At 45.1% G+C, this 27892-nt stretch overlaps 1 protein-coding gene across 4 annotated transcripts; it reads right to left on the bottom strand.

The window, feature by feature from the left end:
* Positions 1–11: 11 nt before the first annotated feature.
* ABTB1 (ankyrin repeat and BTB domain containing 1) lies at positions 12–27716 on the bottom strand. 4 transcript variants are annotated; one of them, XM_038149370.1, is made up of 12 exons: positions 27524–27716; positions 25687–25786; positions 24588–24643; positions 23414–23558; positions 21350–21509; positions 20422–20467; positions 19295–19411; positions 14467–14582; positions 9079–9177; positions 8350–8517; positions 5280–5480; positions 12–3532 (listed from the first exon to the last, which is right to left on the bottom strand). In XM_038149370.1, the coding sequence occupies exons 2-12, from the start codon at positions 25764–25766 to the stop codon at positions 3326–3328; spliced, it is 1395 nt and encodes a 464-aa protein (XP_038005298.1). In that variant the 5' UTR covers positions 25767–25786; positions 27524–27716; the 3' UTR covers positions 12–3325. The 4 variants fall into 4 exon arrangements, with proteins under 4 accessions (XP_038005298.1, XP_038005296.1, XP_038005297.1 ...); XM_038149368.1 differs by having other exon boundaries at positions 25724–25786; positions 27524–27715; XM_038149369.1 differs by lacking the exon at positions 27524–27716 and adding an exon at positions 27114–27514.
* Positions 27717–27892: the final 176 nt, after the last annotated feature.

Raw genomic sequence — 27892 nt, 5'->3', positions numbered from 1 at the left:
GCCAGAGCAGATGTAGTGAAATAGACTATTTTATTGCTGCACACGTGCTTACACATTTCTTCTTAAATATAACGTCGCTCCAGTAAATTTTACAATCTTCTTGATTCAGCAAGTGGGTAGTAGTAAATAAAAAGGACAGAGACAACAAAACACAGAAAGGACGCTGGCAACAGAAGAAAAATCAGAAGGTTTTTATTTTGTGATAAAATTATTTGCAGCAAGAATAAAATGAATTAAAATCTAAGTTTTGTCCTGGCTCATCTTAATTAGAGAGCTTGCCTGCATGCTGACCATCTGCTTATGCATGCTTTTGGATAGCCCTATTTTGCCAAAAGGGATGGGGGGGAGTTAAAGGATCCTGAGTAATTGGACAATCTGACAGGCCTCACAGATGTGACCACTAAGTGCACACAGACAGATGAGGCATTTGCCTGGAAGCCCACGTGGACTTGCACTGCTGGGGAGGCAGATCAAAAGGCCACGCTGACCTTTTCTCCCACATGTACAACTGCAGCCTCACTAGCTCCACACTTAAGGACGCAGGAATGGAATTATTCAAGAGCAGCCATATGGAAAATGCTTCCCAGCACTGCTGCTCCCCCTCTGCCTTCCTCCTGCTTTCCCCACTGCCAGTGTCCATTTGCTTTAGCAGCTGAGGCATCTGCAGAGAAAAGCATTAGCACATTCCTTGATAATCCTGCTTCTGCATCTCGCTCAGTACAAGCAGAAGGCAAAGGCCACGTCCTGTTCTCTGGTGGCTCTGTGCAAGCCTCGTGGGCTGTCACAACCACTGCTGTGGAAAGCCAACTGCTAAGATGTCAGAAGCAGAATTTCTGCTGGAGGAGGAGAAGAGATATGATAAACCAAACATCCTGCTTATGTTCAGTGTTATCTTCAGCCATATACAGGGGAGAAACATAGGGGAACTGAACGAACGGAGTTAAGCTGCTGGTTTCTGTAGCAGATTTTCATGAGCCTGACACTCCACTCAGCAAGAAAACAAGCAGTTCTCCTTTCACCCTTCTTTCTCCAAAATATATGGGACTTCATATTAAAGCTTCCTCAATAGCCCTTCCCCCTCCCTGAGTCCATGGGGATATCTTCATCAGTTGTGCTGGGCTCTTTGGTGGTCCTGTCAAAGACACACTGAGCTTAGAGGTGGCCATGGAGGTACATTCCACAAATCACAGAAGAAATGCACAGCTCCTCTCCATGTTACTGTCCCAAACAGAAGCACACACCTGCTGCTTCCTGATTCCAAGCAGCAACACACTCCTGTGGAGGGATACATGTTCCATCCTCATCCTAATATGACTGCAGGAAACAAACCACAACAACTCCTTGCCCTTCTTCACAAGGGTTTTCAAACAGAACTGAAGCACATGCTGCTTGATAGCCCTGCCACCACCATCCCCTGCCCAAGGGACTTGATCTGCAAGAGACACCACTTAAACCCAGATGACAAAGCGCACAAGCATCTGGGGTTCAATTACATCAATGAACCTCATCCCTGCTCCCCCCACCCCAGCTCCATCCATAGCTTCTGCTAAGTGCAACTCAGTCCTGACACATGATTTTGCCAAAGTCTGGCTTCCCAGACTTTGCTCAGAGTCCCCTCCACACAACTGAGTGTGGCCTGCCCAGTGCAGGTGGTGCCTAGAGCCTGCCCATGTACCTGCCAACAGCTTCAGTGCAGTAGAGGAACAGGCAGTGAGGCTGCAGCTCTCACTTGCTGTGGGGTATCAGTCTCTCATCTGGTGAGATTAGCAAAGAAAAACCCATCCTCCCAATACCTCCACACCTGAAGCAAGTCCCTGCCAAACCCCAGATCTCCTAACCCCTTAGCCACAAGAGGCACCCCCACCATTACAGAAAACAACAGCCCAAAGCTGCAGGGGATCCTCGCCCAGTTCCCACATCACATAATCAAAGCACCTCTGGCACAGTGTATTCAAGCTCTTGCCTCAGGAAGTGACCAAAGTGATTGTATGAGGTGGTCACAGCAGCCCAGTGCCTGTGCTTCACTCAATGCCTCTCCTCCCTCCCAAAGCACAGCATGGAAAGTACAGCCAGCTTGCACCCTGGAGACCCTTCCAACACATCATTCCAGAGATGGACAGCTCCAAGGGCAGCCTATTTGGCAAGGCAAGGTCATGCAGGGTTATCATCTGCTGATTAGTGCCAAGGAGAAGGAACACCATAACCCTCATTAAGAACCCAGGCAGACAACATGAGATAACATGACCTACTGCAAAATACAGATTCAAAAACATTCATTAGTACAGACAGTGAATTTTCTGGAGAACAATGAAGCTACAAGGCTCAAGGCTGAGCAAAGCCAGAAGGTCACAGAGTGGGACAGCAGCCCCATGACAGACCCAAAAGGCCCCTTTCCTTTTGAAAAAGATTTCCAGTGAACCCTCTTCCTGGACCCACCAGCAAGTCAGCCTTGCCCCACCACAGTGGACAAAAATAAAGGGAAAAGTGCTGTTTCCAAGAAGAAGGTGTTTCCATCTCCTCTTAAAAAGGGCTGTTCTTCCTTCTTTTGTGCATTGAAAGCTACTGCTTTCTAAGAATGGAAGGATTCTGGTCTCTACTGTATTCCCAAAGATGCTTGTTCAGAAAGCAAAGCTTTTAAACTCTGAGCACTTCAAAGCAATGAAAAGCTAGGGAAGACCTGGAAATCACTTTTTTTGTTGTTTTTTTTTTTTTTTTTTTTTTTCCATCTAAGTACTTAAACAGCAGATGAGGACAGTGCCTTCCACATAGCCAAGTACCTCTCTGTCCTGTTAGGAAAGCACTGCCCAGTTCTGCCAGTCTTACAATGCTGACAGTGACAGTGCTGACCTCCTTTCCCATACACTTATTACGACTTTAATCCAGTTTTCTTCCTCTGCTGCTGGTAATTCAACAAATATGCTGGCATAAGCCAGTGTCAGAAGTGTGTTGTATTGAACCACAGAATGGGATGGGTTCTAACCCCAGGCAGTAGGAAGTCCCCAGAACAGCTCCTTCACCATTCCCAACAGCTCACAGTCTCCTCTCCACAGTGTATTGTACAAAGGAGCAGCTATTGACTTAGGCTGAGCTTTGGGAGCTACTTCTGAAAGGAGAAACAAAAAAAAAACAACAAAGTAAAACCAAACACAAACCAGAAATGCAAATGTCCAGACACAAATAAATTAAAAAGAAACCATGCCTGAAGGTGGATGGGAAGGAGGACAAAGAATGGGAAGTGGGACATTCAGACTCAGATGTTCTTGCACTCCAAGCCAACGCAGTGAGGGCTGTGCAGGCTGCATATGACAGGCAGGGTTTGCACACATCAGCACTCCAGCCCTATACTGGCCAGGAGGTTTTCCAGAGCTTCAAGTTTCTGGTTGGCTTCCTCAATGGCACTGTAAGTCTGCACGTTGCTGGTGATGTGGAAGCGGATGTCATCGACCAGAGGGATGGAGTCAGTCTCTTGCCGCTCCTCCACGGCCTCTGCGTTCTCCTTCACAGCAGCTGCAAACTCCTCCAACTCCACCAGCTGGACCAGAAGCACAAGAGAACCACACAAGAGGACACATAAAGAGATGCAAAGGGTTGGGATAATGGTTTCAGGCACTGTTAAAGGATCCCACAGAAAAGAAAGGAAAGCTAGGATACATGGAGACACAAATCCTCCTGCAGACACCACTTGGAGATGCATCCTGCCATCCATCCAAAGGAGACACTAATACTTCAACAATAAACAGTCTCAGCTGAAGGTAATCTGCACCTCTAGCACTGCCCTGCAACACCCTCTAACCAAGCATCCCTGCTTCCAGTATTGAGGCACATGCACATACATGAGATTCCTCCCAAAAAGGCTCCCCAGCAGGAACCAGGAGATGTTGCCAGACACTTGGGCAATGTCTTCTAGCACAGAAGCCAGTGGGTGCTTTGCCCATTTCAGAACTGGGAGCCACAAATTACAATTCTCCCTTGACTCAGGCCCATCACCACCAGCAAGGCAGCTGCTCTGCTCGGCACTCAACCTGACAGAATAGGGTCACCCATGAATGATTCTGCGCCAGGTTCCCCAGGAATGTGTGGTGAGCTGAGGGGTGAGAGGCACCTTCCATCTGTCTGTGCTACTGAACTGTGCCTGGGCACAGCAGGTTGCTGAGCTCTGATCTGCTACCACACTGCCAAGATCTCTCCCTGCTGCCATCAGTGCATCTCCACAGGATGCTGGCAACCACTGATGTCTGAACATCAGCTGGGGTGGCTCTGTCTGTGCCAACACCCTTAAGAAGAAACCCTGCCAATGCTGGGTTCAAGGACTCCCACTCAAGCCTAGAGAATGGGAAACACACAAGCAAAGCCCTATCCTGGTCATTACTTGGGATATTCAACATCTTTTAAATCCTTTTTCAGAAGCCAGAATCTGGGTACATGAGGATGTCTGTCATTCCCAAGCTACACATTGAACAAAGTAACAGCCCAGAACCATTTCCTTTGTTGTTTTCTCACACCAAAAATAAGTACACACCTTTCAAGCTGCAGGTGAAAATGTTACATTCCCGTGTGAACTGCACAAGCCATTTATAAAGATCTGTCTCAGCACAAAAACCCTTCATAGGTTCCAGTTTACCTTTCTACATGGCAACTTTCTCCACGAGTCCTGAGTCTAAGCTATAAGCACTCAGGATAACACTTAAATTGAGCTCCATAAAGAAAACTTCAGCGTTAAATCCATTACTTCTTGCTGTTCGACAGCAAATTATCCACTGAGCAAACCCCTACTATTTGATTTGTCATCCTGGAGGAGATTAGAGGTCACATTGATTTTTCCTATCTAGAGCATTATGCCAGGAAGAATTTCCCCAACTAACACTGAAAACCATTTCCTGCATAGAGCTCTCCTACTCACCCCTTTGGCTTCTCCAGGCTGCAGCTGGTGTATTCAGGCAACACCATGGCTACTTGGGCAGTGGCTGAAAGTTCAGTGAAAATCACCTGCCCCTGGTAGCTGCAAAGCTTTTTGGGCAACTTGTTCACCCTACATTCTACAGGGATGTGCTAGCCAGGGACCAAAATCTTATTGTGGTGACATCAGGTACTGCCACACTCCTCCTCTGTCCTAACTCACCATGTGCCTTGCTACTTAACTGCTGCTCATTTCCTGGAAGCACACCAATCCAGAGAGGACAACCATTAATTACAGACCAAAGTACACCATTCAATCTGTTGTCTCTGCGGCTCAGATATAGGGGCAGAGTTGGCCACTGCCATGGGGAGTGTTTCAGTACCTTCTCGATGATCTTGGCCATGTACTCCGTGCACTGGTCCTCCAGTCGGGTCAGCTGGAACAGTTTTGCAATCCTCCAGATGCTGATGATGTTGTCCTCGTCGAGGATCTGCGCCAGGGTCCGGCCACAGAGGCGCTTGAGCCCGGGCAGCAGGTACATGTCTGCCACACACAGCACGTCATAGGCGTTCTCTGGGGACAGCTGCAGCGCACGGGGAGTTACTGCCCAGGCCCAGGCAAGCTGCCTGCCACTGACAAACTAATGTGCTGTTTGGCCCATTGCTGGGCAAGTGCTGACTATGGAGAGACAGGAGCTCTGTCTTTCAGCCTGCGTCTCCCACTCAGTTACTACAGAGGAATTTAAAGTGCAGCAGGGAGTTTACTACAGAGGAATTTAAAGTGCAGCAGGGAGTTTCTCATGCAGCAGCTAACCCCAGGGCAGTGCCGAAACATCCAAGTGCACCTGGCTGCTAAAAAATATTCAGTGTGACAGTGGCAGGTCACTTTTACCAGACATACTTCCAAGAGACAAACACAAGAGGCTGGCAGGACAGAGAACTTTGTCCCCACATTTTTCATCCCATTTTATACTGCTGGACACGCATTTTGTGAAAAATATGCAAAATTCTCTTAAGAACCAGCACGACCTCCCTGGCATGGGGGGTACACTCAAGGACAGAAAACTGAACACAAACTGTAGGTGAGGCCCAATTGGGTAAGAACATATTCTGCACATCAAATACTAGTGGAGCTCTAACATGCATTCAGAATGGACTAAATTAATGGACCAACAAATTAAAACTGTTGTGAATGGCATTTAATGTTTTAAGCCTCTTGAGCAAAAGAACCACCTTCCCATTTCCCTCTTGGGTACTTGGAAGTGATCTGAGGATAAAAAAAACCTGTAGACAAAGTTGGAGACACCACATCCAGCTTCACTCAGACTCTTCCTCTTGGCCGGGCAAATCCTATTTCTGTCAGCCATCTGCGTCAGTAACCTGGAACTAGAGTCTCTCTCTGTTCCTCCTGATGTGAGCTGCAAAGAGCTCAGTTACCCACATCCATTGTAACAGTGGATCTGCAGGACACTGCATGCCCTGGCTGTGGAGGAGGCAAGGGCCCTTGCATTTAGAGACAAAGCCACACTGGTCTGGATGGAGGAATGATAACCGGTGCAGCCTGGTCCACTCTCCTGATAACCACTGAGCAGCAAACACACTGCTGTGCACACTTATATGTGTGACTGTTCACTCTGACAACTGCAAACAACTGATTTTTTATTCCTCCACAGCTGTCTGCACCTGTGCTTGGAGAGACAGCCCCCAGCAGTGACCCAGCTGTGTAACACCCTGCAGCAGCTGGGCAGAAGAATGCAAGATGTAGGAGAGCCATGCCACGGGGGCTATGTATGCACAGGAGGTAATAAAGCCCCTGGGATTATTAATCAAGTGCTGCTTTGTCCCTTCATAAGCTGTGGAAACCTCAGGAGTTGGAGGTGTTTGAGCCAGTAGCATTGATGACTGCAGATCCCAACTGCTTCATCAAGGACAGACCTGGCAAATGTTCCTTCAAGAACTACCCTTGAGCCTACACAAGTATCCTGATCAGCAACTTGTCTTTGTGCCTGGAACCCTTTATGTCCTCTGCACACACTCTTCCCCATAACTGCAAACACTGTCACTACTGCATGGCAGAGAGACACCATAAATACTTTGCAAAGAAAAACATGGAATTGAGAGCGCTGATACTTGGCTGGAGAAACACAGGCCAGGGAGAACACTCCACATGTAAATGTGGAACTTGAGCTATATTCCTGTTTTCCTGACCATTTTTTCTGGTAGTTTCTCATGACAGGTGCACTCTGCAGAAGCTCACATCTTGGCTGCTCGGTTTGAAACCCAAGCTATGCACCATTCTACACATGAAACATATGAGTAAGATCCTTTTAACTCCTACACATTGTTGCTGGTGTGTCCTCCTGACCCAAGCCCAGACAGAGCAGCTGAGGCACCCCGTGGAAAAGAATAGCTGCTTGGGAAACATCCTTCCTGTGAGTCATCACAAGGAGAGCAGGCAGACTGGACAAGTGCAAAGCAACAGGGTCAGGCTGCAGTGCAAGGGAACAAGGTCAGGAGGATCTTCAAGCAGCTTCTTTCCCTCTCTGCCTGCCCTTTCAGCAAGGGGCTGAGGGAAGAGTGCAGGCAAGTGAAGGATCAGCTCTCTGGCACACCAGCAGCAATGCAGCCCTTACTGCCTGCCAAACACATCTCTCCTCACTGCTACCCACAGGTGAACAGATCAGCAGAAACAAGGTCACAGCTGTGTGCACTCTCTGGATGTGGCACCTAACCTAGAGCACAAACACTGCTTGGGGGAAGTGACACTGGCAGGTGCAGCAGCATCTCCAGTCACTGCCCTGATGCCAGAATGTGTTCTGGGATCTTGCAGCGAGACCTGCTGAAAGCATTTGCCACAAAACCAAAGCAGGAAGCTAATTAAACACTGGGATTTGCTGCATCTTCCATTAGGCTGAAAACTAAGTGGGTTAGGGCTATTTTGTTACTGCCTGCAATACTGAGCAGAGCAAGGCACTGGTCTCACAGTGGAACCTTTGCTCACTCCAGTAATAAATAACAGTAGAAATAATGACTTGCTACAAATGGAAAAGTAGGCTATGAGTAAGGTTATTTGCCAAGAGTAAATGAGCAGAATATCTCAACCTGTCCAGATCTCCAAATGGGTTCAATCTGCCATCTACTGGCAGATGCTTCCCTTATCTTTCCACAGAGCCCAAGAGGGAAAGCTGCAAAGCCAAAGAGCAACCCTAATTTCCAGATTTTCATTGTGGGATAAAAGACTACAGATTTGCTTCCTGAACATCATGCACATGAACTACAACCCTGCCTGATGAACTGCATACCCCAGTATGTGGATTCCTGAGACAAAAGTGAAATAGCAGAGTAGGTCAGTGAAATTTAAGAATATACACACACACCCTGCTCCAGATTTAGAAAAACACTGCTGAAAACACCTCAGAGCTCACCACACTGAAGGAAGGACCAATGGCTCACCTCTGTATCATCACTGTAGATGTAGTAGAGGACCCGGATGAAGATGTCTTCTGAGATGTTGTGCAGAGTCACCACAGGGATGCTGGGCTGTGTCTGTAGCTCCTCACTCTCACTGAAATGATCTTCAAGGAGGGCTTTGAAATAATCACTGCGACCACAGAAAAATGCCTGGAGAGGAATGAAAAACCAAAACACTGACACCTTGCTCACTGCACCAAACCAAAGGGTACCACCAACCAGCTGTCAGAGCAGCTCAATGATATTTCAGAAGTTCAGATTCCATAACTTTGATTTTCCCTACATTCTGAAGCTGTATCTCCAATATTTTTCCAGACCTTATTCTATCCATGCCTACCCTCAGAACCACAAACACAAACGGTGAACTCAAGAGATTCTAAAATAGCATGGCACTTGAGTTGAGGTTGGATTTCAAAATTCATTCTTGCTGTTCATCTGAAGATCAAACACTCCTCTCTCCAGATGCTGAACTCAAAAGCCAGCAGCAGCAGATTTTGCAGCTGTGAATGCCACAGCTGAATTTATAAATTTATCTCCACACCTCTGCAAGAAAGGCAGGCTTTGCTACTTTGTTAAATGCTTTAAATGCAGTTTTCCAGCTGAATCAATGCTACTTCTGCAGAGTATATCCAGCACAGAAGGAGTGGGGGACACAAGCAGACTAGATTCATGGCAAAAAGGGAGGAGAAGGAAATAAGCACAAGCACATACCTTATGGCACAAGAAGTTGTAATCTTCCACACGGAAACACACGTCAGGACAGCTGTTGAAGTTGTCAGTGCTGTCAAATGGCAACTCCCCAAAACCAACCTAGGAAGAGACACCAGAAAACCCTTCCTTTAACACTCCTTTAGACACACTCAGGGTCCCAAGTTCAGACTCCTATGTTTTCCCAGAAAATGCCATCCCTCTATTCCCTCAGCACAGTGCAGAGCACCAGAGATGCTCTGAACACAGATTCCAATGTCAGGAAATTAAGAACTTGCACAGCTTCTAAGAGATATTCCTGGTACAAGTTACAGCTGCCTCCTTCATCCATGGTAATTTCCTCACTCTCCATAACCCTTTGGAAAGTGTTTCTCCGCCATCTAACAAGGCAGATAACCAGGTGGAGGTGAAGTTTACTTCATGCAGTAGGTATCATAAGCATACTGAAGCTTAGAACCAGCCTTTTACTGGGTACATGTAATAAAGTACAGATTACATCCATGTATACAACAGTTTGAAATGGTTTGGCTACAATTATTGCTTTACTTGAATAATCCAACATTGCTAGAGCACATTTCAGATTTTTGATTTGATTTGCAGCCAAAGATAGTGTTGTTGCAGTATTAATACTCAAGGGAATTATTTTAACAACACACCTCCACCCAATCCCACATGCCAACAATGACAGCACGCACCAAAAAAAAAAAAAAAGCCTGTTTGCCTTATGTTATTTTAAAGTGACACTTCCAAATATTTTCCCTTTCACCTTATTCTATATACAGTGTAATTCAATGGCAAAAAAAAGAAAAAAAAAGAAAAAAAAAAAAAAAGAAAGTTTATATCCACAGTCATGTGGCCACAACAATCTCTGGAAACAAAAGTTTCCCCTGGTTCTTGCTTTCCATAAACATGTCCCTGAGGTACCTAGGATAAGCAGTTTATCCCTGCTGTCTCTCATCCAGGAAAATTACATCCCAAGTTTGCACCCAGGAAAACCCTGGGCTGACAGTAAAGATTGGACTCACAACAGCAGACTGTCCATTTCCAACCCACCTGCCTCCAACAGGGCTTCCAGCTCCACTGAGGAGCCAGATGACTCCTCCCTCCTGAGCTGAACAAAGACACAGACTGGAACACACTGGGTGGGAGCCCTCAGCCAGGCTCAGTGAGGTTTCTCACAAAACACATTCTCGGATGTGGCAAGGCACCAAGCCGGCAAAAGCTCACACCACCACTGACCATGGCAATCTGGACCCAACCACCAGGCTCTTTGTCCACAGCAACACTTGGCAGCTTCTGACTCCTAATCACAGGAGAAGCCCAGTGATTTAAATCATGCACTAGGCTGTTGCAGTAATGCTGGCTCTCCATAGCACCCCTCTCCTGCAGTCCTGCTCCACTGGAGCTCCTGTTCCAGAAGAGATGCAGCAATTCAAGGAATGTGGCCCACCTGATCTATCACCTTTTTTTCATATACTGCAATACAAAGGGCAACAGCTGCAACACAAAGGGCAGCACCTCATCAAAACGAGATGAAATTGTCCCATTTGTAGATTCCCTAGGCTGCTATTTTACTGTTATCTGTGTCTCATACCTCAAGGCTTTCGTCTGTGGTCCTTGGTCTGGGGATCTGCAGCCTCACTCTGTGGCAGTATGTTACAAACATCAGTATCATGATGAAACTGCCTGCTCTGTTTGCCTTGCTGCTCTATCCCTCCCTATGCCCACAGCTTCCAGGTCCTCTCCTACAAATTCTGACAGAAATCTGAAGACTACAGATTTGCAGGCACATCACAGGTAAAACAAACCTAGAAACAAACTTTGACAAGATGCCACTCTGTGGCATAGGAATTTTAATTGAGATAAATGCCACATCTCCTATGTGCATCCTCTCTTTGCTCTCCTTTCATTGCCCAAAGGTAAATCTGTAAAAAAAAGTCTATCCCTCTGGAATGGATATGGGAGTTTTATTTGTCTCAGTTTGTCTCCTGAATTATAAATTCCTCTGGGCTCAATTTCCTGCTTCTAGCCTTGCCTGGTCCCCACTCTGCTGCTCAGGTTTACAAGGTTATTTTCAATTCCTACTACAAAAGCAGGTTTATGTCTTTGTTTCTCCTATTCAGCATGAAGTAGCTCTGCAGAATTTTCCCTTTTATTCCCTCTTCAAGTCTTTACTACTTCTACTCTCCTCCCTTGTCATGCTTGAGGAATCTAGTCTCCTTTTCAGGATCTTCCTGCAGAAAATTGGCTTATTCCTCCCACCACCCCTATTCATACAACCTCCTTCACAGACCTCTGTCCAGGCAAAGCACAGCTGCCAAAGTCAAGTATTCTGCCTGAGGAGCACAACACAGTCCAGCCTACAAGGTCCAAACACATTCACAATAACTCAATCACCATATAGAAATACTCTGAATACTCTCACTCTCCACCATCACACATGGAAGACCAAGTTTTGCTGCTGCAAATTTCCTATTAGAGCTTAAATAGAAATGTTGCTGGAGGCAAAAACATAGAAAACGAATCCGTGGCAGCAATTTGTACCTTGGCTAGATTATCTCAGCAAGAAAATTGTAAATAAATTACAACACAAAATACAGGGGTTGGTGATCAAAGAGATTAGCAGCTCACAACCAGATGCAAGTGGATTGGATACAAAAAAAAAAAAACCCTAAATTGGAAACATGTTGTAAATATTTCAGTTCATCTGCCTCTGCCAAACAGGCAAAGCAAAGCACAGGAGTCACTGCCTTGGACAAGCACAGTACACAGATGCAGACAGACAAGATGAACCCACCTACTTGTTTCAAACTGTTCTTCCTATGCATGACAAAATCTAGTTTTACCTCCAAAGTGGCAAATGGTCTCTTTTTTGCAGCCATACCATGTGTCAATATGGATGGAAAGAACAGTATTTATTTCATGGCAAACTCTGATCCTTTAAGTCTGATTTCATCTTGGTTTGGAACATAAGATCTCAGTTAAAAGGTAACTGATAAACAGTTACAAGGAGAACCAGGCAGACAGTGGGAAGCCACATGGTTTTTTACAGTTGCCTGGCTTTTCATGGTATTTTGCTAAAATCTGTCACTGCTAAATTTTATTGCAACAAACTGAGGAAGCAGCTGTTGTGGACAGAAAAATCCTGGCCATTACTACTTTAAAACAAAACAGAGACAACAACCACACTTGTAAGAGGAAACATTGGGAAAAAAAGGCTTTCAAGCACAAACAGGAAAGAGAAACAAGGTACCAGAATTATAAATGTGTTTGAGATTTCAAAGAATAGATAGTTCTCAGTCTAGAAAATAATAATGAGCTGTAACTGGATATCAAACATTCATTATATTGTTAGTCATGCAAGATACCACTAACCATGAAACCGAAATGCGCAAACTTTCATACATCATCCACATATCAAAGATATTACATGTAAATTATTTGTTTATACTGAAACAGAATATAGAGAAAGCTGAATACATCCCCATTTCATATAATATGGCATTACATGACATGTAGCAGCTCAAAATGTTTCTTGCCAAATTCTGGAAAGGCTGGCTTTTATCCAGAAGACAAATACCTATTTTGTTCTGCATAGGCTGGAAAAAAAATCATGTATGCTTCTCTTCAAAACACAGATGTCTGTGTGTGACTATTAACTTGTTCCTGACATTTTAGGTTACATCGTTTGTATCCTATTCCTTGAATGGCAGCAAACCCTGCAAGAATGAGGATGTGCAATGCCTCTGTCCCAGAACAAAGATGCCAAATTCATAGAATTTAACAATTTGAAAACATTAAAGTAAAATATAAATGGCAAACAAACAAAAAGGAACAAACAAAAAGTACCTAGAGAGAGAAAAATGGGAATCTTTTACAATTTTTCAGGCTTAAACAAAGCACCCACACATGTGCATGGCACACAAATTCCCTAGTGAGCAGGTATGCATGCTCATGGCCTCTCCACTTGTACAGCTGTAATAACTTTAATGCTGCCTTCATTCCAATCTATGAACACAGCAAGAACACCACAGCTCACAACTCACAGCACTGTCAGATGATTACACTACTCCAATTTCCTCCTTTCCTTACAGCTCCTATTCTACATGAAAGAATTAAGAAGGAAAGCGTTTCTAACTCTAGAAGAACAACTTAGCAGGAGTATGCCATCAAGGTCTGGAAACAAGCAATCAATCAGGAAGTATTCTTTTTATTTGTGAAGTGACTTAAAATGTATGTAAATCTCACTCTTTTGGGGTCTGTGATCCTTTTTTTTAAACTCCTGGGGAGGTAATCTGAAGCTTACTCATAGTATCACCTCCCTTTAAAGCCTGCAAACATGCAGAAAAGCATGCTGAAAGCCACAAAAAATGTACAGTTACTTGGAACAGGAAGGTTAAGATTTCTGAACTGGAAACTTGATGGAGAAAAAAACTCCCTCTACAGTGAAATATATCTGAAAACAGCCAGCACAAAACATGTTGGCTTATAAAGGTAAGAAAACTTATCCATGTACACACACACACACACACACTCTGCAGACAAGGGAGGTCTATTTGGCAGGAGACAGAAAGAGAAAAGGCAACAAAACTTTGCTGTATCACTCAGTCATACAACCTCTGGGCACAGCAGCCACCTAAAATGAGTCCACATTATTAAATACAGTGGTTGGTATAAAAAAAGAGGACAAAAAAAGGACATATATGAGACCAAAATGAATCTGCTGATATTACAGAGAACACCTGATGCAGAGAGAATGAAGAACAGTTATCCTGTTCTGTAAACGGGAGAGAAGATCCACACATGTGATCCTAACCAATGATACGATGGTATTTTAACAGAGTCATCATCAACCTGGGGGCTATTTCTGAGGGACAAGACATAGTTGGGAAAAGCAAATCTACTGCCAGTCAATTAAATTCTCTTCAGAGGGACTCACATTTCTGCTGGAAATATTTTCAGGGTTTGGAAGCATCCCTCCATTGCAGTGTGTCAGTTCCTAGCAAGCAAGCCCAGCAAGCCAACCTTCACCTATGTATCTCTTTGGGTACCAATGCCTGCTGCTAAAACATTTCTAATTCTCAAGAAGGATGGCAAAGAGAAGAGCTGGGAGCCTTGTCCCATTGTATTCAATGGAGAAATCCCCACCAACCATATGGAAAGGGTTTTATTTACCAAGATCCCTGCTGGGGGAAACATCCAAGGGGAAAGACCAGCACTGACAGCCTCATTACACAATTTTACAGCATTTCCAAGTGATAAAAGCCTTTCAGTATTTGGAGCACCAGGAAACAAGCCAGCACTAAAGTCTATATAGCAATGATATGACTGGAACAAGTGAGCAGATATCCCAGCCCCAGAGAGCCCACAAGGAGGAGAAGTGCTCCCTACCCGCAGTTCAGCTGGCAGGGCGCAGTCTGCCAGGAGAGCCAGATCTTCCTGCAGCCGGCAGTTACCTGTGGGCTCAATCGTCAGCACTTTCACACAGGTCCCTGGCTTGGAAGAGACTGGAAGAAGCAAAAAAACAAAAGAGGAGAGATTCCTGAATTCCTCTACAAACATTCTCTCCCATTTAGATAAAAGACATGCCAGGAAAACCAGTATTATTGCTGTTCAGCTTTTACTGCAAAACACACACAATTCTTCTATGCACACACACATTCAGCACCCCTCCGTGCAGCCAGTGAGCAGGGCTAGAAGGGGATGCATGTATTGTTGTCTCTCCTCAAACCTCCACTTGATTCCTCATGCTAGAATATCAACTGTGGGTGGGAAACAAAGTTGACACAAGCATATTTCAAGCCCAACTTGCTCTCTGGAATCCATGTCATCCATTATAGTTAAGCACCATGGATCAGGCTGCCCTGATCCCTGCAGAAGCCACTCACACACTGCCTTCCTCAACTACTCCTAGAGCTGACAGTGTCACCTAAGGTAAAGCCCATGCCATAGAGTTTTTAAAACTAATCTGCTTCCATGCCTTTCTGCTCTGTCACATGCTTTCACGGGCTCCCACTTCAGCTGTGCCATCCTGATTTCACTGCAAGGAACACAGGGATTTATTCTTGTTCAGCCAGTAAGTTCAGCAGGTATGAGTCTGTCCTCTACTCTCCATCTATGGATCCCTAAATCACAAAGATGCCAAAGTACCCAGACTCCTGCACATGCCTGACCTAAGCATCACTACCATCAAAAAGCTGAAACAGACCATTCAGAGACAGCAATTTCATTTGCCTTTTTCAGACCTAGTGTGTCTTCCCATCTTGTCTTATCAGCCTACACAATAAAACAGCCCATTAAAGGGAAAGTAAAATACATGATCATACTTTAGTGGTCTTGCTATGACAAAAGTTGTGGAGCCCATAGAAGCCAACCCTAACTTCAAACAAGTGGCAGCCCAAAGCAGACCCACTATGATACGATGTCACTCTTGGCACAGCTTCCCTTGTTTTGGCTACCTTGCTCCATCACCTGAGGTTTGTCACCAGGCCAGCAAGGTTTGGGGGAAGAACTGGAGCACATAAGACATTCAAGAGTCCCTGGCATACAAGGAAGCATGTGAAAAAAGATAGAGCACCACTGGAAAATGCAAAGTTGTGGTGAGGAAGCCTTAAGATACTGTTGGGAGCCAGAGAGACACAGAGTTAACTCCAAAGCATTCAGAAGAATTTCTGACAGGTATGATTCACCACATTAAAACCCCTCACAGGTGAATCACGCCACCTTGAGACCTCATTTCTCCTGACATTTTGCACAGCATTACATGAGCTCCATCAGATGACTCCACTGGGTCGTGGGCGAAACAAGACCACGATGTGCCACAAAACAAGATCTCCACCCCCACCTCCACATCACTGCTGCACCCTTCAAATATGCCACCGCTGTGCCTCTCCATAGGCTGCATATCCCAGAGAGACTGCTGGAAAGGGAAGGATAATCTGCCAGTACAAAATAGTCAGGTACCATGATTGGGTTCCATGATTGCTACACACAAGCTCACCAGCAAGGAGACAGGCTACCCTCTTAGCACGAAATGCTACCCTCAGATAGATGACTGCCAGGGCAAATAAGCTAAGAGGAGGCCTGGCACCAACACAAACCAGACTGAGTGCATTTTCTCAAGAAGCCCTGATCACTTACACACCAGCATGAGCAAAGGAAATTTCTTACTTTGCAATTAGAAATTCTTCATGGCAGAGAGAAACATTTGTATATTGTAGTACTTATTGTAACAGTCACTAGGTCAGGCTCTCTATGTGCTAATGGACTCAGCAAGTTTCAAGCAGTAGTCAAGGCAAAGAGCCCTTCTCTTGGGACCCACAGAGCATCTGTGCACTTTCCCAGTGACACAAAAGAACAGTGATTTTTCTGAGAAGCAAATCTATTCAGACACTCCATCTCAAATCCAAGGGCACGGCATTTGGTATCACTCAAAAATCTTTCCTAACAGAGACAACAAAAAACAAAGTTGTGAAACAGGAATAAGCTGCCAGCTGCAAGGAGCAGGGACCATGAAAGAGGAATGCAAGAAATATGAATGCAGGGGGTTCTGAAAAAAAGCAACATAAACAACACAAGGATCTAAAGGGAATAACCAAACTGTGGTTGAGATTCAGATTGGGTTTCTTCCCAGTCTAGCACAGCTGTACAGCACTGAACATCACCTACTAGTATATCAGCTGCCTTGGTTTTCCTGCTCAATACTTTTTTGCAGTCTTCTGGTTAAATTGAGCCAATGGACCACAAAACATAAGAGCCACAAATAAACCACACTACACTCTCAAAACCTTCAAAATGTTCACAATCAGGTGCATCTTCTTCCCAATGGGATAATTAGCTATAACCATAGATTCTGAATATGCAGCATCTTTGCTACAAGGGTATCTCAAACCTTGCTCTCACCCTTTTTGGCCTAAAACTTGCTGAAGTAACTGCAGAACATTTATTTTCTAATACATAACACTTCTACAGGAAGGATGATGGCTTAATCTGGACAAATTGTTTGAGCTCTTTGGAACACTGCAATAATTTTTCCTTTTATAGCCACAATATACACACAGGGGAAAATAGGCAAGCATTCACACCCAAATATATCTCAGGTGCACAACAGAAGGCACTGGGTCACCCTCTTCCTGTACTACTGTCTGTGCATGCCAAGATAGTAAGTGCTCTTGAAATACTGATTAACTCTAGATAATGAGATTGCAGACACTGCAATTATCCAGTGGGGCTGCAGAGGCTTTAGTTCATCTTGTTTTCTTGTTTCAACTTCATAATACAGATGCAATACATGAGCCTGCTCTGCAAACCTGAATCAGATGTCTATTCCACAGCATGCACTTGGAACAGGCAGAGGTTCCTAAAACACTCAAAGAAACAGATACACTTTGTCAAGTGCCAGACATGATGTGATCCAAGATCTTTCCAATTTTTTAACTTCAATAAATCTTACACATATGCCTTTCTGCAGAATCAAGTTTTCCTGGCTTCCACATGAGATTTAAGAAACAAACTTTTAACAGTTGTTCTATTTGTTTGAATCCAACCTGTCATAAATAAAAACCAAGAGTAGAACTTCCATCAGTGCTTTAAACCACCCATTGATAGTCTTCTGTCAGGCCTCAAAATTGAAAAACTGGTCCCTCCCCAAAGAACAAAGAAGTTAAATTATTTGTCCAGTGCCATTGTATTTTCAAGTGGTGCTTTTACCTAAAACTTCCAACTAATCTGAAACTTAACTTCATTATTTTCCATCTGAAAACCCACCAAGAAGTCATCTTTTTTGCAGTTCACAGATTTAAGCACCTTCTTTTCCTTCCACAATATAATATGAAATTTTAACCAAATTAATTAATATGGAATGTCTCAGCTAGACCCTGGGAGAAAAAGATAAAAAGAAAAAAAAATCAGATGCCTGGCATCTCATTGAATTACTCTGATATCAAAAGATGACACAAAATAATTTTGTTACCTGATTTCTGAGTAGCTTTTATTTTATATTCATTCACCACTCCCCTTTTCTGTCACTTACTTCATACAAACTGATACCTTACAGTTTTTGTAGATCTCAAGAAATGCGTTTCTAATCTCTTCAGGTCCATGTTTATATTTGTGTTTACACAGCAGAAGTAAGACCTGTGACACAGCTTCTATAAGGACTAGCACCCTGGTCTACATGGGAACAGCTGTACCATGCTTGTACCTCAGCACCACCAAACAACTGCACATGTGAAAGGGACACCTGCACAGGCTAATATCTTCCATGTGATTTGCAGATGAATAATTTCTTGAGCCAGATGTATTCTACCAATTATGTCCTGCAACTTCAGGAGGCTGAATAATCACAACTCCTATTCAAAAGGAAAAGGTGGAACAGCTACACCCCTGCCTCTTAGGTCAGGGAAGAAGATGCTATTGACTCTAAATTACAGACTGGAGTATCTTCTCAGAAAAAAATTAACTTGATTAAAGTAAAGAAGTTAACTCAGCGCACAGAATGAGAATCAGCAGCTTTCAGCCTGAAGGTTTTGTTATCTGGTAATTTTTTCTGCTTCGTGACTAACACCGCTTGTGCTGCTCTGATTGTTCTTCACGTGTGCATTAGCCTCAGCTGAGGAGATGAATGATAAACCCCAACTGCTGGTCTTCATGAAAAAAGCTCTGGATAACAAAAAGTCCTAAAATAGAGGATTGTTTCATTTAAGGCTTGGCACATCCATGTGTTACTAATATAGACATGCTTTCAGAAATACTTCTTTGCTTTTAAAAAAAAGAGTTCTATCTCCCTCTGCACCCATTTTGGGCCAATTATCAAATATTTTACTTCGGTTAGGGCTGAGACAAATGCAGAAAATTAACTGTATATATTTTATCTTTCTGGGGATTTAAATAAGCTCCATGTTCGAAGGCACTTCCCAATATATACTCCACTATGCTCAGCTGAATGTCTGGCAACCATGGCAAAGTCCTGCTGCCATGGCTGCTCTGCCATAAAGAAAGCATTCAATATAAATTATAAACATGCAAGTGTCAGAAACTACTACAGCTACCCTACAGAAAGGCCATGACTGAAAACTGTCGTGCAAATGTGCAAATTCCACAACAGAATCATTTTCCAGAAGCCTCAAGAACACCATGGAAAATCCACCATCACACTTTCCTGTTTCTCCCTGGAAGGGCACACAGGCACAGCAGAGACAACAGCAAGTCAAATGCTTACCAAATTCATAGACTTTTTTACATTTGGTCTCCAAGTCATCAATGAGGTCCTGCAGCCGACACTGCTTGGCCAGCCTCTTGCAATCACTGACATATTCCACATCAATATCCAGACGACCTGTCAAGAAGAAATGCAGTCAGCTCACTTAATCCACAGGATTTAGGCACAAAAATGGCAACAAATAGGGATGGAAGACTTCATAGCACAGAAATTTAGTAATTAGATACACTGCCTCACTTTTCAGCATCCACTTACAACTCAGTCCCAGAAGCTAAGACTTGGTATTCCACCACCACCCATCACTTAAATCAATAACAGATTGGCATTTAACTCACATTTCCACTCTCCAGGGTTTACCCTAATAGCTTCATTCAAGAGTCCAAAGACCAAACAGGCTATACAAAACATGTCTAATTCCCCCAGAAAATCAAAATCAACAACACAGCAGCAGGCATGACTGCCACCATTGAATATCTGGCTTTGGGCAAGAACAGACTTTAGGCTCACAAGTTTTCTTCCCAGGATCTTTTACAATCACTGAAAATGTGGCAAGAGACATTTCTGAACACACTGTATTGGAAAAAAAGAGCCTTGAAGACAATGTTAACTTCTGGCACCACCTCCTGGCCTGAGATAGTTCAGCATTTAGCATGCCTACAATACAACACTGGGTATTTTCATAGAAGGTTTAGGATTAACTTCTGTTCAAAAAAATACTAGAAAGTAGTCAAAGCATTCAGCACACATTGCTCAGGTCTGCCAAACTGAAAACATCCTATATGGGAAATTGGCTTTTCACCACCTTACAAGGCTGTTACACCAGATGACAGATTTTCCTTCCTTAAGTCAAAAATACAGTCTCCAAATCCATCCAACCAATCAACCTAAGCTGATTTTGGTTTTAATTGACTGCATAATTACTGGCAGGACAACAACTGGCAAAAGGTACAAACATCTTGGAAGAGCTGATGATTGCTCACATTCTCCCTTTCTGCCAGCAGAGAGGATTTGTTTGCAACTCAAGCACTCAAACACTGCTGAATGCAAGGCTGTGCCACTCAGTGCAGAGGCACAGACAGCTGCCCACCAGCCATGTAAAAAAAACACCAGAGGGCAAGGTCATTTACCTGTGTACAGATACTGCAGAAGAGCTCCAAAGGCTGCTGGGTTAATCTAAAATAAAACAAGAGAAAATCACATTTGAAATCACCACGGATTTAACAATAAGTTAGAAACATGATCCTGAACAAATAAAAAAAACCTTTAAGTAAGAACTCACACACTGCACATTATTTCCTTGCTCCTCACATAACTAATGGTGCCACTCCACCTGGCTTACACAGCTCCTTACTGTTTCAACTGATACTAATCCCTCAGGTACCTCAGGGGACAGGACCTGACTAATGGAGGAACTCAAGAGACATGGTTGTAATACAGGCTCTGCAAAATCCCGGTTTTTACTGATCATAAACATTTCCATATCTTCCTAATTCCAGGGGAAAGACGTTCTTGTACAAAGAGAGAGGAGAGCAGTGTTCTGATAAACTGGAATGATGTTTGTCACAAGAGGATTTGCACTGCCAGAGTCAAGTTACAGAAATGTGTGCCAGAGTATTGGTGGTTAATGGATGGAATGCACTTATGGTCTATTCAGTTCTTGCTGGAAGGGCAACAAAAGGGACTCAATTAGTGCCAATTATGGAGGTGATGTCTTCACCACAGACCACCTGTCCACCAGGAATTAGACAGACTCAACTCATCCCAGAGAGGGGTCGTGATGCAGCTGGCAGATGGTAACAGCTACATGCTACTGCAATTAATTAAGATATGTTTGAGTCCATGACAGAGGGAACAAAGGGAAGGTATGCAGCTTTTTGTCATCTGAAAAAGATGCAATCTTACTGCATAAAGTGCCTCCACAAGCCCCTCTCCTCAACTAGGGTCATTCTGAGCCCCGGGAGCTATTCACTGTGGAAGTTAACCCTGAAACTCACTTTCCTCACCCAGCTGGAACAGCAAAAGAAAGGAAAGAGCTGGAAGCACAGCCTTGCTCACCAGTGGGTGCTTCAACACTATCATGTTTTTCCCCTTCCATTTGGTCTCAAACATCTCTGCAAAGTAGGCGCTGCGAGCGCTGAGGATGCAGCGGTGGGCACAGAAGGATTTGCCATGGACGATGAAAACAATGTCACTCTGGTAACCCTGCTCCAGCAATCTGTGAGGAACAGAGAGAAGGGAAACTCGTTGCTGGATGAAAAAGGAAAGAATGGAGTAATGCTAGTGGGGAACATGGTACAATTAGGGCTAAATGAGCAAATACTCGTGGGCATTGCAGTGTCTCCTGCCCAGCAGGAAGGCCAGCACGGGGCTGGTACTTCACATACTGGAGTGGGATGTCTCACTCCCTTCCATAACTCAAAGAAGTTTTGTTAGTGCAACAGGGAGGTTGCAGAATGAAATCTTCCTGTCTTAGGTGAACACCTGAACACCGGGAACAGATTTTAAAGTGGAACTAGTTGCTGCCAAGCACATCTTCAAAAGTTAATACTGCTTTTAAATTGTCAGATGTCAAAAAAAAGCCCTGCCAAATTACATACTTTCAAAAATAATTACCCTGCTACAAAGTAAGATGCAACTACCCTGCTCTCTGGGCACTGTCATTGTGCATGCTTTAACCATGCAACAAATAGGAAAAGACTTGATGTCCCCCACCCTCAGAAGAAGGAAGGATGTGGCAGCCATGAAATACAGGCAATTACCACATAAGAGATGAAGCCTTGTTTATGCCTGCATGCCCATACCTTCATTCTTCAAAAGGAAAAAACCAAAACTGCCCGTTTTAGAGTTTACAGCAACCATCACCAGTGTTTGTGTTTCTAATGCCCATCAGTCCTTCCATATATATCCTCACAAACATCCTCAAGAGGTCAAACCAGGTGGACATCAAGCATCATACACCTTCTAGAGAGCTGGACTGGTGCACAGAAAGGTGTGGAGTCACACACAGAGATCTTGTCAGAGTCTTGAATGCCAATCTCAATCTCTTGCCATTAGCACACCCTTCCTTCTAAGTGTCTTGCCCCAAACCAAACAGAAGCATTAGGTTTTTATTTTTCTGCCCCCAACTGTTGCCCTTTGTTTCAATTTTAACACAAGGTCTATTTGAATGAGAAGGAGAAACCAGCACATTTTAGCTTTCATCTATGCTCAACCCTGCACATCTGAGCCACAGTCACTAGGGCAATAATAAATTCACCCTGCAAAATTCTGCTTCCCTGGAACAAAATCTGATTTTACTCAGATAAATGAGTTTCCTTCCTCCCCTCTTTTCCTACACCTTCAGGAATTAGGACACTGTAGTACTGGGAAGATTGTCAGATATTTCTAGGACTTATTAGCACTCCAGTTTCAAAGATAAAAAAACCCCAAGGTTTTAACATTTGTAAGTCAGTCCAATGGGAAATGAAAAGAAAAAAACCCAAACAACCAGCAAGTCTGAAATAACATCAGAGTTACCAAGGTAGAGAAACAGCAAGAAGAAAAGCTTGAAACTATTCCTCTACTCCTGAGCAAGTTAGGCTGCCTCTTGAGCTCTAGTACAATGTGGAACAGGCAATTTTCAGAAGTATCTTAACAAATCATAACAACCAAAAATAAACAACTGGACAATGTCACTGTGAATCAGTTTGAGGCTTCTTAAAGTGCCCTGTTTCACAAATGAGAAACATTTTATCAGTGTTGAAAATTTAAACTTGCAAGCTATAGTATCTTCAGGCCTGAAACTTAATTTCAGTTGACATATTATCCTAAATTGTTGATGTGGTTTTAGTGATCAGATTTTGGTTTGATAGTCAAGGATGACAGCTTAGAGCTTCTGCATTATAAAGACCAGCTTTCTGTCGACTCGAGTGTGTACCACACTCACTGGAGGCTATGCACACACACACCTGGAGATCATCCCTTAGGGCACAGAGGAACACCCCTTGGGAAGCTCTACATGCCCAGGAATGAGAGGGGGTACTGATCAGCTGCCTTTCAAAGCTGCCCTGAACAGAGAGCTGGAACATGAAAGAGCTCAGGAAGGCTGATGGGCTGCTCTGCCCGTGCTCCTGTCCTTACCTCTGCAGGAACACATCGTAGTAGTCCCTCCTCATGCACTTGGCTGTGATCTGTTTGTACTCCTTCAGCAGCCGGCGGATGGCGTCGCTCAGAGCTCCGTACAAACAACGCTCCCCATCAAAAGTGTTCGCCTCACACTTTGCTCCTGTAAACAGCCACAGGCCAGCAGGCAGAGTTAGAGCCTTCTCCAGTGTCCCCAAATGGTCACTAAACAAGTATGACTTCTCTCTGCTGACATGCTTCACTGTGGTCTCCTCTGCTGATGAGCCTGTTGACAAAAACTGAGCTTCCCTCACATGTGTACAATCTAAAGCTGCTCTCCCACAGACAAATCCCTTCCTGGGGAAGTCATGGCTTGTTTTAACTGACCTGTGCAAAAAGCCTCTCAGCATGGCTCCAGCAGTGCTCTGGGAAGACAAACCTCACTGAACAAAGAGTGCAATCATTTCTTGGACTGTTAAGAACTCCTCCTAGAAAGCATTTCTGCTTTGTATAACCTCTTTAGGTTAGAACATGCTAGAAATGGAGGGCATTTGCATTTTCCTATTTAGAATTACACAAGTGGTTGATTAAGATGCTGGGAATGAAGTAGAAAACCAAACCTTTTGAGATGTGACTCTGCACTCTGGTTCCTCTGGCAAGCCACTACCAGTGCCTGGGGAATGTGGGTGCTGAGAACTGAACGGGCAGGCACTTGGCCTGAAGAATTGGTCTCACTTTGTTTGAGACTAGCAAAATTCCTTTAAAGTCCTGCTTACAAAGCCAGGCTATCAGTAGAGAACAAGAAAGTTTTACACAGACAATTCTTCCTATGAAGTACAACTCTTGGATTAGCACATTCCCAACACCACTGCAACCTCACAAAACATCAGCTGTGGTTTCAGAAAGTCATGATGCCTTGAGCCACCACAGACAGCTTCCCTTTCTCTGCATTTTCAAGATTTCAAGTAAATCAAGAAATTTTAAGCGATTTCAAGAAGCAAATTCAAGCAGCAAATGGTGTGCAAAAGAGATCACGAAGGTGTGTGCAGGGCTCCCTCTGTAGCCTGAGATCACTGATCAGATGGTTGGTTGTAACAGAAGAAGTTTCCACAAGGGACAGCTAGAAGGACATACAATCCCAACGGACCAGAGAAAGACACTGGACCCGTATCAGGAGGACACTTTTGCTCACCATTGGCCAGAAGATAACGTACAAGCTCCTCATGTCCACACAGACAGGCGTAATACCTGACAATAAGGAGAGAAAGAAAATTAGAGATGCAGTAGGAAGCAAAATTCAGTGTTTTGGCACATCACCACACACAGATCACAGCACTGAGCATCCCTGAGAAGCTTGGGAGACAACTCCTAATAGGAGTGAGGAATCATTACCAAATAGCAGAGAAGCCTGATGCCAGCAACAGACTAAGCAGGATCTGTTCTCAGCAGTCCCAGGCACTGCAAGGAGATCTCAAGGTCCCAGTTTGGGTTCAGCATCTTCTGCTGCACCACCAGCTGCCAAATCCATCCTCATTTTAATGGAGATCATTTCATGGGCACTCAGCAGTCCACTGAATTCTCAAAAACACTCCTTGCTCCTTCTGTTGTCAGCCTGACTGCTGCACGCTATGCCAAGGAGGGAACAGCACCCACACTGGGTGTGCAGCAAATCCACCCCCTGAAGTTCTACTACAACGAGTTTTGTTTTCTCTTTCACAGTCTAAGCCTTTCATGATTCTCTTTCACAGGGACCTCAAATTATCCTACAAATTAGAAGAATCCTGCAAAATGCATTGCAGCAGCCAAATGTTAGTCTACCTTTACTTTGGGAAGATATTTTGTACTCTAAATATAATGCAGATGTGTAAATGTCCTTTGGAATTGTGGAGAAGTAACAAGCTCACAGCACATGCCTCAGCACCTCCAGGGGGATTCCTCATTACCTACTGCCAGACAGACTGTGATCCCACAGTCACTTGGAACTTGATCAGGCCAAGCTTTCACCCAAAAAGACATGCTAGAATGCCATAGACTCTGGTGGGGGAAAAGTCTCATCCAGCCAAGAGCAGAGTGCTTAATCCAGGTAATTTGGCCACAAAATCCCACTTGTCAGCATCACTACAGCAAGCCCCAGACAAACTGGGAAACAAAAACACAATTTAGCACAGCACCCACAGGCAAGAGAAGCAGAACTACATAGCCAAAGCTCCAAAAAAGCAGAACCTGAGACATTTTGTAACAGTGCTCATGGCTGCTGATGCAGAGACAGTAAAGGAGCTCTGAGGCCCTACCCCCCGCCCAGCCAGTGCTCCAGGCTGCAGCACTCACAGGGGTGTACTGTCCCACTTATCACGGACATTAATTTCCACATCTCGCTGTTCAAGAAGGTATCTGGAAGAAAAGGGAGAGAGCAAAGTTATAACTTCATGCAGCTACTCACTCGGTCACGTTCTTCTCTTTCAGAAGATGTAACTTCAAGTTCATGGAGTAACTTCCAAAGGTATGACAGGACCTTGCACTGGACTTGGGGAACTGTCAGCTGTGGCTGAAGGGGCATCAGCCAAATCTTCAACCCAAAGAATGGTGCTCTACAGCATGGCCTGGGAGCTCCCTTCAATTTTAAGCAGTGCACATGAGGAAAGAGGGTAATCAAATGCATCTCTAACAGGGCAGCAATCTCAAAAGAAGCCTGAGTACTTCTGCAGTACCTTCACATTCCCCAGCAATGCTCCCAGCCTGGATGATTACAAGTAAATGGCCAATTTTATGAAGCCAAGGCTGGACTCCGCTCCTGCTCATGGCTTTTCCTGACTAAAGCAACAACATCAGTGTCACTCCAGATTGCTCTTAAATCCTGCCACTTCCTTGTCCTGCATGTTTAGGCTGGATCCAATGCTGCCAACACTCCCTCTCTGACATCTCTAGAAGCCAGGCTTTGCCTTGCAGACAAATCTCCTGCACAGCCTGGCTCTTGTTAGAGCCTGTACTGCAACAACCAGATGTAAAAGTCCCTCTCAGCCTTCACAAAAGACTCCTGAGTTTTGGTTTTTTATCACCCACCACATGAGTCCTCTCTTTCACTCGCTTCAGCTTTGTTGTCTCAAACTTCAGGTTCCTCTGAACACATTCAACACACCAAGCAACTCAGCTCCTTTCTGCTCAGTCCCATGTAGCCACTATGTCTCCCTGCTCAGACAGCACCCTCAGACTCCCATTTCTCCACCATTACTTCTGTACAGGTCATCTTAAACCTCTGTAAGACCATCCCCCAGACCCCACCTTCTGCAGTAAACCTGCAATTTAATCTAACACAATCACAACAAATAACAATGTTCCCCAGACCTTATCTATCTGCACACTTACCCTTCACTAGCAAGCACCTTGAAACAGAGGTTGCTTTGATTATCTAGTATATCACACATTAAGAGATGGCAGAATCAAGTAGGATAAAGGGGTGAAGAACACTTTAGATTCAAACCAGGAGATGCAGGGAAAAAGCTTGTTGCAAACGCTGAACCCTGCATTCACCCTGCAAACAAGCCCATCTGCCTCCTGATCCAAAATCACTGCAGTTAAACTGTGCTGCTTTGAGATGAGCAACGAAACTTGACATGAAGTATTAGTATCCCCACATTTCTCAGACATACTCCCCCAGCCTACAGCACAAGGTGTCTAAACATTTCCATGACGATTGCGTCCCAGGGATCCAGCTTCCTACCAAGGCAAATACCACTTCCAACGGTAAAGAAGAGCAGCTGGAGAGGAGCCTTGTGTAAGGACATTTCCCACGGGCAGCATCCACACCCAGAAGCACGCAGCGACCGTCTGACACTCAGACACCTGCCGGAACCGGGCACACCTCGCCGGAACCGAGTCACCCCGGCAAAGCCCCGCTGCACACCCACTCCTCGGGGTGCAAACAAGCGGCATTTCTGTACGAGAAACAAACTCTCCCCTGGGGAGCCCCGACGCTGTGACAGCAGCCCTGGGGAGGCCCGGGACGAGCTCCAGGTGAACGCGTCGCGGCGAGGCCGCGCCGCCCCGACAGGCCCGGCCCCGCTCGCCCCGGTGACCCGGGCGGTTAAAGCAGCGGCGGGTGCGAGGGACCCGCTCCCCGGCCCGGCTCACCGCACGCGGCTCACGTCGCCCTTCTTGCAGCTGGTGAACAAGTCGCTGGTGTCCATGGCCGGGCCAGGCCGCGGGGCGGCGGCGCCGCATTGACGCGGAGAGCGGAGGAGCGGCCGCGGGGCCGGGCCGGGCCGAGGGGCAGCAGCGGCGGGGCGGGCACGGCGGGCGCTGTAAACACGGCGGCGGCACCGCCCGCCCGGCCCAGCGCCGCCCCTCCCGCAGCGCCCCCTGCGGCCCGGAGGAACAACTGCGGGCCGCGCTGCGTGCGGACCCCCGGGCCTGAGCTCGGCAAAGGGAACCGGCCCTGAGCAAACCGGGGGAACCGGGGCTCGGGAAAAGGGAACCGGCCCTGAGCAAACCGGGGGAACC

Source organism: Motacilla alba, chromosome 12 (genome assembly GCF_015832195.1).
Source record: "Motacilla alba alba isolate MOTALB_02 chromosome 12, Motacilla_alba_V1.0_pri, whole genome shotgun sequence".
NCBI lineage: Eukaryota > Metazoa > Chordata > Aves > Passeriformes > Motacillidae > Motacilla > Motacilla alba.
This window is presented reverse-complemented; position numbering and strand designations above follow the sequence as displayed.

Excerpts from the sequence above, each read along its gene's own strand:
- ABTB1 (XM_038149369.1), bottom strand. The coding sequence starts at position 27,177 with ATGTCCTTACACAAGGCTCCTCTCCAGCTGCTCTTCTTTACCGTTGGA. Across the intron at positions 25,787-27,113 it reads TGGAAGTGGTATTTGCCTTG|ATACCTTCTTGAACAGCGAG; the intron begins GTAGGAAGCTGG and ends CTTTTCTTCCAG. Across the intron at positions 3,533-5,279 it reads TGGCCAAGATCATCGAGAAG|CTGGTGGAGTTGGAGGAGTT; the intron begins GTACTGAAACAC and ends CTTCTGGTCCAG.